Consider the following 10,876-nt stretch of genomic DNA (forward strand, 5'->3'; position numbering starts at 1 on the left):
GCAACTAAAAAGCAGTCACTGATGCATTGGTGTTAACTACACGAAACTACAAGGCTGCGATGTTGACCCGGATATGGAAGCCTTCAAGCGGACAGATCATATCCGGTGTAGATGTTTGCCATGTTTTGGATCTGTTGCCTCAGTTTAATTTAGTTTCAACTTCAGCTACCAATTTTACGTTATATCAGTTATTTTCAGCCGTCATGTCTCGGGGGTCAAGTGCAGGATTTGACCGCCATATCACTATTTTCTCTCCAGAGGGAAGACTCTACCAAGTCGGTAAGTAAGTTAGTGAAAGAAATGAACAAAACTCAACCTGCTCTGTCATCCCTAGAGGCTAACAGGCTAACATTAGCTAGCAGTTTTTATTTAGCCCATTTATAGTTCAGTGTTATTTAGAAAGGAAAGTTTGCAGTACGTCGTGGTAGGGTAAAAGTAAATGCAATTTAATATATGATTATCTATAATTGAATATAGTTAATTATGTAGTAATTAAACCGTTTTGTTGCAGTTGTGCTAGCTAACGTTACCTTAGCTAACGTTAGCTGAATTGAGTTGTGCAGTGCTACCATAAGCTAATGTTTAGATACATAATGTATTTTTATTAGAATTGAAAGGAATTTCCTATTTAGGTAATCTAGCAACCAGTTAAGTCATTATAACTGAGCTGTAACACAGCTTCAGAACAGTGTGAAACCTTATCAAAAGAAAATCTGTGAAACTAAAATGCCATTATCCATATGTTACAAAGGTATACATTGTGTTATACTTATGAGAGTGTGTGGCTGCACAATTACATGTAAAATGAGCTAGGTTGGTTCCTGATTTCAAAAACAAAATGCCCACAGTGGTGGAGGGTTTAAAGTGCACTCTTGTAGTTTATGAGCAGTCTGTTCTTACCCCCCTTCTATCTGTATTCAGAGTATGCCTTTAAAGCCATCAACCAGGGAGGACTGACCTCCGTAGCGGTCAGAGGGAAGGACTGTGTTGTGGTCGTCACGCAGAAGAAAGTCCCGGTCAGTACACACGGACACATTCTAATCGCACACAGAAGATAATGTTTCCGTTTCTGTTGTCAGATTCCACAGCTGTCCTTATTGTTGCATTATTTGTGGAGCTTGGTATACATTTCTCTGTTGGCAATCTCTTTGTTTTGTGTTTTTTTTTCCTCAGGACAAGCTGTTGGATGCGGTGACAGTCACACATCTGTACAGAATTACGGAGAACATTGGCTGTGCTATGACCGGCATGACTGGTAAGCAACGTCTTGTCCATTTGATGGTGAATACTCAAAAATGAGCCATTTAATGATTAAGACTGTTAAAAGTTTCTGTCATCAATACATTTTAGTAACAGATTCCCACTGACTATTGCCTTATTGCCATGTTACTAATGTTCTTATTTAGAGATAGTAATGCATCAGTTAATTCAAATTTCTAGCAACTTGTTTGTGTTATGCTCATTCATTTATTTGTCCAATCTTAAATTAATTTGTGTGTAATGCTTTTTCTGCCTCTTCCTCCCTCCAGCTGATAGTAGGTCTCAGGTGCAGAGGGCACGGTATGAAGCAGCTAACTGGATGTATAAGTACGGCTATGAGATCCCTGTGGATATGTTGTGCAAACGCATGGCGGACATCTCCCAAGTCTACACACAGAATGCTGAGATGAGGCCGCTGGGCTGCTGTGAGTAGAGTGCATGTGTGTATTTGTGTGTACCAGAAACATGTCCTTAATGATTGTTTATGTTATGTAGGGTATAGCTAGGGCTACATGGTATAAGGAAAATATGCGATATCCGATAACGTTGTTGAACATCACGATAACGATATTACTTATTGAAGTGTACTCAGTTCTGCTAAAATACAACACATTGCTTGTTGAATTTAAAACAAACAAAAGGAAATCATTTTCAACATTCTTTTATTGAACAATTTGAACATTGAATTGCATAAAATAGGCACCACAAAAAAAGGACATTATAAAGTGTAGTTTACTACTGATATTTTCTTTCAACCAAGACAAAAAAATCTCTGAGTGTCTTTCACGATGTGTTTATTGCACCAGTTGATATCGCGATGAAGATTTAAAAAAAAAAAAACCCCGATGTATTGTGCAGCTCTAGTTTTAACCAAAACCAGCCTGTTTAATATTCAAAATCGTTTAATCCACTTTTAAAATAATATATGTTCCTCTACGACCAGAGAGCTGGTGAATGCTTTTATGTTAGCATTACTTTATGATGTATTAAGATGTACACTGAAAGTTGTTTTTGTTAGACTAAAATATTGTGTAAAAGTCGTTTTAGAGGGTTTTCATCACAGCTTGATTTTGAATGTCAACACAAAAAATCTGCACCGCAAATTGGTGATCTAGCTGTCATCTAGCTGTCTAGATGTTGATCTAGCTGTCATGTTCTTGCACATGGCATTTAAAACTGTTTATCGGTCCTCAGGCCAATTTTGATCTAACAATGAGAATTCAAATGTATTTTGCAAAGCCTAAACCAGATGTTTAAATAGATGACATTGCCTCTTTCCCTTTGTTTCTACTGTCCTTTCTTCATTTTCTTCTGCCTTGGGTCCTTCCTCTAGGTATGATAGTGGTCGGACTGGATGAAGAGTTGGGTCCACAGCTCTATAAGTGTGATCCAGCCGGCTACTACTGTGGCTTTAAGGCTACAGCAGCTGGAGTCAAACAGACTGAGGCCACAAGCTTCCTAGAGAAGAAAGTCAAGAAGAAACTGGATTGGACCTATGAGCAGACCATAGAGGTAGTATGCACGCACGCACACAGAAATGCTGCTCACTGCTCACTCACTCACTCACTCATTTATTACTTACAGATTTCATTAACAAATACAAGCAGCCCTTATAAATACACTATGTCCCATCTTTCAGGATTATTTGACACTGTGAGCTAGGGCTGTGCAATTAATCAAAATCAAAATTTTAATCGTGACTACGATTTTTGGCTCCTAATGATCACAAAAACTGAATAATTGAGAAAAAAGATTATTTTGTACATTACATTTAGCAAGTAAACTCTTATTTTGTCTTGTATTCTGAATGAAAAAAAAAGTTCACTGTTCAACTGTTTTCACTGTTATTTTGTTTAACTTTTTTATACTGTTTTTTTTTTTTAAGTTCACTATTTGCAGCATCTTTCCACAAGTCAAAGTAATCATGTTAAATAATCGTAATATTGACCAAAGTAATCTTGATTATGCTTTAATGCTATAATCGAGCTGTGAGCTCCTGTTTCCAAAGGCATCTATATGTCAGATGCAATGTTTAATTTATTTCCCTCTCCTCTCCCTCCTGTTAACTCCCTCTTTTCTCAAAACAGACGGCTATCTCATGTCTGTCAACCGTTCTGTCCATCGACTTCAAGCCCTCCGAGTTGGAGGTGGGAGTTATCACTACAAAAGAATCTAGATTCAAGTGAGTATTTTCATGACACAAAGAGAGTAAATATATTGACAGACATGAGTAAGGAATATGATCCTGGTCACAGGTAAGGGACTTTTTTCACTGCTCAGCTGCTGCTGCTGTAAACAGGTTTTCCATAATTAACATGAACCCGAGTTAATTGTTGCTGAAGAAGGCAGAGGGATTTAGCCAAACTTTCTGGATACATTTTACAAAATAAACAAAAAAATTAAAAATAATCTTTGCTGATCAACTAAACACACAGCTCTGAACAGATACCACTGCTTCTGCGTTTAAAATCTGGCATATTTGTGCTGACACTGAAAACGGTTAAAGCGCTAAAACATAGTAATGTGTTGGCATTGTCAATAATGCAGCAGTTTTTTATATATATATATTCTCAACATGTCCATGTGTAAGGCCTGCAAAATCTGGCATAATAGAAATGATGACCGTTATCTTGTGTGTTTGTGTTCCAGGATTCTGTCCGAGTCGGAGATCGATGTCCACCTGGTAGCTTTGTCTGAGAGAGAGTGAGGAAAGTTAGCATCTATTTTGCTGCCGACTCTGAAAAGGATGAACAGCAATACCAGATACCCCACCTCCTCCACACAAAGGTGTCATCTAGTAAGACGATAAAGGAGGAGTTGGTATCGTCTTGTTCAGAAGAGGTGGTGCTAGTGAGGTTAAGATAAACAAAAAGATGAACAGTAAAGAACAATATGGTCCTAATTACCAGGTGGGTAGAATATGTTACCCATCTGCACGTACCCCTCCTCCATCCTCTCTGGTCATTGCCAGGACCTGACTGGACATAATATTATCCACATATTGACCCCTACTGCATTTTTCTTCTAGCCGCACTGAGGCATCCTCACTGTGGGCAGCTGCCAAATGTCACAGAGCCTGGAAAGATGCTGCACATTTAAATTAGTCAACCATATGACCTATGGGTCTGATAGGCTCCTTTCTCTGGATGGAGCTCAGCCCAAAAGACTTCAGTTGATGAGTGTGACATGAGCAGATTGGAAGATGGGGTTACACTACAACTACATCACAATACCTCTTAATACCTCTCAATATTATGGACTTGGTGGTCCTGTAGCTATTTGAGTCACTGTATTTCAACAGTGCTTACAATCTTTACTCAGGGCTGCAACAACATGTATCTCTCTAATTTTATTAAATCTGCGTTAAAGTCTGGCTGTAGTTCCAGGATGATGTTTATGCTCTGGTGTGCTTTGATAACCCAGGGGACAGCTGGGGGAATTCTCCATAATCATTGTCGCAACCGTCCCGTGTTTAGGTCTGCTCAGGTCAACGTCAACAGGAAGTCACCAATTATTGAATTCTCTCCCTTGCGTCTTGAACCTCCTCCCCTCTGCTGCCATTGCTGTACATTACTGCCCTTCTATTAAACATAATGTTTTTATTGAACACTTAAGATTCCCTGTATTTTTTTTTGTTTGTCTTTGCATATGCGTATTGCCACCTTGGCTTTTATGTAAAGGTGAAGCAGCTGATTACATGAATCACCAGACCAGCATGGAAAATTGCAAAATGCGGTGCATGTCTGTCCAGGTGCTGTGGGAGCATATTTTCAGATTTAGCATTGCCAGTTGAAATATATCTCCACTTAATCTAAGAACATTTAGCATAAAATGTTTGTTGAATACAGCTTCCTGAGATGTATTTTTAAATGTAATGTCAATATGACTTTGTATTTACATTATTGATTTTATTGAAGCACTTCGTGACGTTCTACCCTTGAAAGGTGCTATATAAATTAAGTAAGTTACATCCATTTATACAAATTTGGTCAGAAGACAGAAAAGCCCCTATGGCTGGAATAGGGCTTTCAATATGCTTTCACTCCAAATACTCAATCATGAGCAGTCTACAGCAAAACAAAGATGTCTTTTTAATTAGGGAAGTATTTAGGTTCAAATTAAAAACCTAAATGTATTAGTATTTTAATGTACAATCCATACCGAGCTGGTTGACATGAATCTGATCTGCAATACGATCAGAATTGCATAAGTATTAAACGGTGTGGTTTGAAATTGAATTTGAGTAAGACTTCCTTCTCCGAACTTGACTGAAGCATCCTGTTCAGCGGAGGTTCGCTTCTTTGAGAAGCAACAATGTCGTCAACAGCTGAGTGTTGTGTTCCTGGGACTTTCCTGTCCCTTCCTTCTTAGCCCTACCCTCCCAAAAACTTCCTGATTGAGATTCCTAAGCAATCAGTATCATTTCACACACACAGTTCCCCTATGCCTCTTATCTCTTCTTAGACATGCACACACGCACATGCACACCCGCAGCAGGAGGAACTGTCACAGACTTAATTTGCTGCTAGTTCCTCATTCAGTGGAAACAAGTTGTTGAGTTATCAGCCCTTTCCTGCATGACATGCATTATATGAGAATGAAAAGCAACCAAACGGAAACTCATGTCATGCTTTGATGCTGGCATTTATACAACCAGACGTACTGACGACAGCAGAAAGGCATGTGGTTAAGGTAATTTCTTGCATATTTGCAGCCTTGAAATATTGTCAGGCGCTGTAGATTATATTCTGAGTTAGGGTTAGTTATGTGATCTTTTATAATATTACCAAAATTATGATGTATTATGTACATGTATGAAAACATTTTAAACTTAAAACTGCAATCTTCCAATCACATGCCATCATCCCAGTCCCCACAAATACAGTATATTCACAAAGGTTTTTAAATATGAGTGTCTTTAATTTAACTGAAGTGTGCTGGACTGTTTGCTTTCTGACATATACAACCTGCTAAACTGTACACATTCACAGCTTCCATAAAAAATACATCTTTGTATACACAGCATTTACAATATCATACAACAGAGCTGTTGCAGGTACATCTGTGTGGATGGATGTTTTTCTTTTTGACAAAATATTTGCAGTGTCCACAGAATACAAGCAATCCTGTCATCATACAGCAAACTCATCCCATCGTAATGATCATTGGTTCACATCTCAGCACGTTTGCTCTCCTGCAGCGATTCGAACATCACATCTCTGACTATCCTTTGCAGCTGCCTGTCCCGTCTGTTTCGCCAGCCCCCACGCCCGCGCCGTGCCACCCACACTATGGGGCTTGTGTGACGTCATTGCAGGAAGTAGTAGACGTGCCGAGCCATTTCTCTTGTCCTTTGCCGTCATCACAGCATCCTGCCTCTCTCTCCCTCTCGTTTCCCGCTAATGTCCATTCCACTGAATGTCGTCATAACCCACCTGCAAACACAACACAGAGGACAGAATAATGGTTATACACTGGCCAGGAAGCTCATTTTAACGTTGCAGGGGAAAGCTCTGCATCTTTAACACACACACACACACACACACACACACACACACACACACACACACACACACACACACACACCTCCTCATCAGACTCCTCGCCCTCCTCTTCCTCGCTGTCGTCTGATTCGCTGTCAGGCAGCTCCCTCAGGTCAGGGTTGGTCAGCGAGTACAGTTCCTTTCGGATGTCGTCGTCGTTGCGACCGTAGGTGAGGTGGAAGGGAGTGTGGCCTCCAGAGGTCAGGAGGTTGGGGTCAGCTCCTTTCTTCAGCAGCAGTTTGACCAGTGAGAGATTCTGCTGGTCCACGGCCAGGTGCAGTGCACTGCGACCGTTCCGCTGTTCCTATGGGACAGAGAGAGAACACAAGATCTTATAAGCACCAGGTAGCAAGGTGGCTGCCGGTTCTCAAAATGAATTATTTCTATACTTGTATACTAAATACTTACATGTAATCTTACTTTGTAATTCTATACTCCGTAAGTATATAAAGTGTTTATTAATTTCTCACATATAGATATGGTGTATGTGTTTGTTGTTTACCTTTGCATTAATGTCAGCTCCTAGATTCACCATGTTCTCCACCAGTGACAGGAAACCCTGAACTGAGGCCATGTGGAGGCAGTTTTGACCTGCAAAAAAAAAACAGGAAGAGCTTAACAACTGACACCAGACCAGCATACGTCATTGTTTTCCTGCAGTTTTCTAGGAAAAGTCCGGGATCCACCTTAATAAAAAAAAAAGCTAAATAGCATTTGTCTGAACAAATACCATTATCGGTAAGTCAAGTATTAACTTTAATATGGATTTATTTTATTCTGCCATGTTAATGCCATTTAGGAAAGGAAAGCAGACTTTTCATTTCATATGCCAAACTCGGTTTAGGTTTTTATTATATATATATATTCAAAAATTTGGTTGCCTGAACAAAATCTGCAAACCAGCCATACTTTAGTCTTAAAAAAAGAAAGAAAAAGAAACAAACAACAGTCTATGCACAAAAAAATAAATCTAAATCTATTTGGAGGTTTAGCATCTAACATTATGGGCATGTAATAGATGGGTTTTCGTCAGGGTTTGATGGCCTGAATGGCTATGGAATTCCCCTTGCTTAAATGGTTCCTTCCTCCTAACCATAGTGTTCAGGGGAGCAGAAATGACTTATCGTTACCACCGTTCATCTGTTTAAATAGTAGTTAAGACCAGCAGCACCAAGGGTGGGAAATTACCACCACTGCTGCTCCAGGACATAATATTCTAATAATGTTGAAACATAATAATTTAGCCTACCCCTGCCTAACATTTTGTTCCCTAACACAACTGAAGCATTTATCAGAAATGTTATAAAAGTAAAAGGTCAGAATGTTTAAAGAGGGAAAAGTCAGTTCAGAAAAGAAACATTGTTCTCGTACTACAATCTTACCATGATAGTTGCAGGCAGCCATCACGGTGTGTAGATGCTCTGGCTGACAGTTTTGTGTTAGGACGCTGAAGCACAGCAGGTTACCATGGCGACAGGCGATGTGAAGAGGCGTGTCCCCGCTATCGTCCACAAGCGTAGGGTCGCAGCCGGATACCAGGAGGCGCTGACACACGTCCGCCTGGTTTGTTATTACCGCTAGGTGGAGAGGAGTCTAGGGTGGAAAGAAGTTTGGAGAGGTTATGTGATGACATAATGCATTCATATTTATTATTGCTACAGTCTGGTGAATAAATTGTTTGGATAGAGAAAGTTCACAGAAATAGGTGGAGGCAAAGAGGGGAGATGATAAAGATGTGACAGGGTAAATATCAATATATTCTTTTAAATCCTCTTCAGTACCTGTCTTTGGTCATTTTGTGTGTTGAGGAAGTCCGTGTCCTTGGACAGGTCTATCATTTTTCTGATATAGTCCTTGGCCTCGTGGATGATGGCCAGGTGGAGAAACCTATAGAGACAGAGAAGGAAGGTTAGAAAACCTGTTACAATACACAACCAAATCTATATTGTTAACCAGTGACACACTGTCACGTGACAAATACCTCTGACTGCGTTTTTGTCATCTACATCTAACACTGTTACTTTTAAACAGTGGAAAGCTGCACAAACCTAAAGGTTTACAATGCAGAATGTTTACTTGAAAGGCAAGAAAAATGTAGAAAAGACTACAGTTTTAACTTTATTAGAACATTACAGAGATTTCAATAATCAGCCGTGAAAACTGAGCACCCAATGTTTGACTTATACTGATGTCCTAATAGTTCTTTAAAAAAAACTGCCATTTTCTTCAAAGTACATCTCTAGATTCTTCAGTACAGCAGTCCATCAGTTTCCACGTCTCTGCCTACTGTTACATTCAATGAGACATAAAACATTTAAAAGATTCTTGATGCTGTTTATTTGATTGAATTGTATAAAAAAAACAAAAAACTTTACACTCAAAATCAATTTGATAGTTTTTGAAGTGTAACACCAGCCAGTTTTACAAATTATGTAATGGGGATAATGCCATTAGGACCCCTCTAGAAAATGTTATTGACCCCCCTGCTCTTATGTCCCTTGGTTAAAAAACTAAACATGATATCATGTCATTTCATAAGAGACAGTTCCGGTCCAGTTTGATAGGATTATGAAGTCTGGTGTTTTTATACATCCATGATGAAGTCACGTTGTTCGACTTAGACGCAATAACACATCGTTTATGCACGTGCCATGAGAACAGTAACGATACTGTTAGTTTGAACCATATTTCTCGGCTGGTGAACTGTGTTGTAATAAAAGAAATAACATTAAGAGTCACTCTTAATGTTATTCCCCTTGGTTTTACGATAGCAGCAAGACGCAGACACGTATTCCAGAAAAGAGTTTCGCCCTCAACCTCCACTTTTATGTAATTTAAGGTACTTTACTTGTTTTTTTTTTTTTCCTTCTTCTCCCTTCACGGGAGCGCGCGTCGGTTAGATGCCTTGGCGGCGCGCCCGGGACTTTCCCAGTCTGACCCGCAGCCATAGTAGATTCCCTCCTGATAATAGCCTTTTGTTTATGTCCAACACCGCCGTGTCTGTCCGCAGCTAGACCCATTATCAAACCGGACACCCGTCCTGTGCATTGTTAACACTCCTGCGGCGTACTTTTATAAGCCGTAATCCTAAAGTAAGCTTCAACACGGACAAAATTAGGCCTGGGCCTGTGCATTGTAATTACAAGCTAGAGGCAGACATTCCCACAGGAAAGAGATCAAATTACCTCCAAGACCCGAGCTGGGCCTACTCGGGCGATACTGCAAGCCTAGCTATACCTTTTTGCAAACTCACAAATATCCCCATGCTTAACTCTGTAACGTTATTCCTGGTTTGACTTACGTGTCTCCGTCTTCTGTGATCTGTGTTTTCCATTCGTGCAGTTCTCCGGTTTCAGCGAGATGTTGTTGGTGCTGCGTCGGCTCACATTCCACCTGGAGCCGACGGATCTCGGCCGCCACAGCCTGGTACTCCTCCTCTTTCAGCGAGTCCAAACCGCTGTCGAGTCGCTCCTCTGTCGACGGAGCGGGCTTCCCTTCTTTGGAATCCCGGCTGTAATCCATTTGGTTTAATATACTGGTCCGGTGGAGGTCCATGGTGGCTTGTTATCGAGACGAGGTGCGTTTGGTTTTCTACTGTCGAAGTTGTGCAGCAGTCTGTAAATGCCCTCTGTGTGGCTGCAGCGGGGCGGAGCTAACAACTAGGTGGGGGATTTCCAGAAAACTGTCACTCAGAATAACACAGCATACAGATTGCTGGCTCCAAGAGGGGATTTCTATTCAGACACATAAATACACTCCTCAGTTTGTCACCAAGAGAGCAAAGTCATTTTGCAGGCTACATTTGCTGCACTCCAAATAATAATTTCTGCAGTATTTCAGTTTTGACATAAGTGTTTAGACTTTTTTTAGTGGCACATTTCATCAACACATATGCATTTATTTCTAAATCTATACCTCAAACTTGAAATCAGTGGTTACTTTGAAAACATTCTTCTCTTCACTTCTGTCACCCTGGCCAAATAAGCCACATCAGTGCTTCAAGAGATGCAATGTTAATTCTACAAAAGGGGGAACAATGAAGCCCAGGAAATCAGGATAACTTAAAGCACAGT

The 10,876-nt window shown here is 40.2% G+C and overlaps 2 protein-coding genes across 2 annotated transcripts; one reads left to right on the forward strand and one right to left on the reverse strand.

The window, feature by feature from the left end:
* The first annotated feature begins 63 nt into the window (after nt 1-63).
* On the forward strand, nt 64-4,874 carry psma6a (proteasome 20S subunit alpha 6a). The gene is made up of 7 exons (XM_028565408.1): nt 64-279; nt 922-1,016; nt 1,174-1,255; nt 1,530-1,685; nt 2,594-2,772; nt 3,348-3,442; nt 3,910-4,874. Exons 1-7 carry the CDS (start codon nt 204-206, stop codon nt 3,965-3,967), a joined length of 741 nt encoding a protein of 246 aa, XP_028421209.1. The 5' UTR covers nt 64-203; the 3' UTR covers nt 3,968-4,874.
* Nucleotides 4,875-6,343: 1,469 nt separating this feature from the next.
* nfkbiab (nuclear factor of kappa light polypeptide gene enhancer in B-cells inhibitor, alpha b) lies at nt 6,344-10,463 on the reverse strand. The gene is made up of 6 exons (XM_028565407.1): nt 10,105-10,463; nt 8,585-8,690; nt 8,186-8,396; nt 7,306-7,394; nt 6,847-7,107; nt 6,344-6,695 (listed from the first exon to the last, which is right to left on the reverse strand). The coding sequence occupies exons 1-6, from the start codon at nt 10,356-10,358 to the stop codon at nt 6,660-6,662; spliced, it is 957 nt and encodes a 318-aa protein (XP_028421208.1). The 5' UTR covers nt 10,359-10,463; the 3' UTR covers nt 6,344-6,659.
* Between the last annotated feature and the right edge of the window lie 413 nt (nt 10,464-10,876).

Source organism: Perca flavescens, chromosome 20, assembly GCF_004354835.1.
Source record: "Perca flavescens isolate YP-PL-M2 chromosome 20, PFLA_1.0, whole genome shotgun sequence".
In the NCBI taxonomy this organism is placed as follows: domain Eukaryota; kingdom Metazoa; phylum Chordata; class Actinopteri; order Perciformes; family Percidae; genus Perca; species Perca flavescens.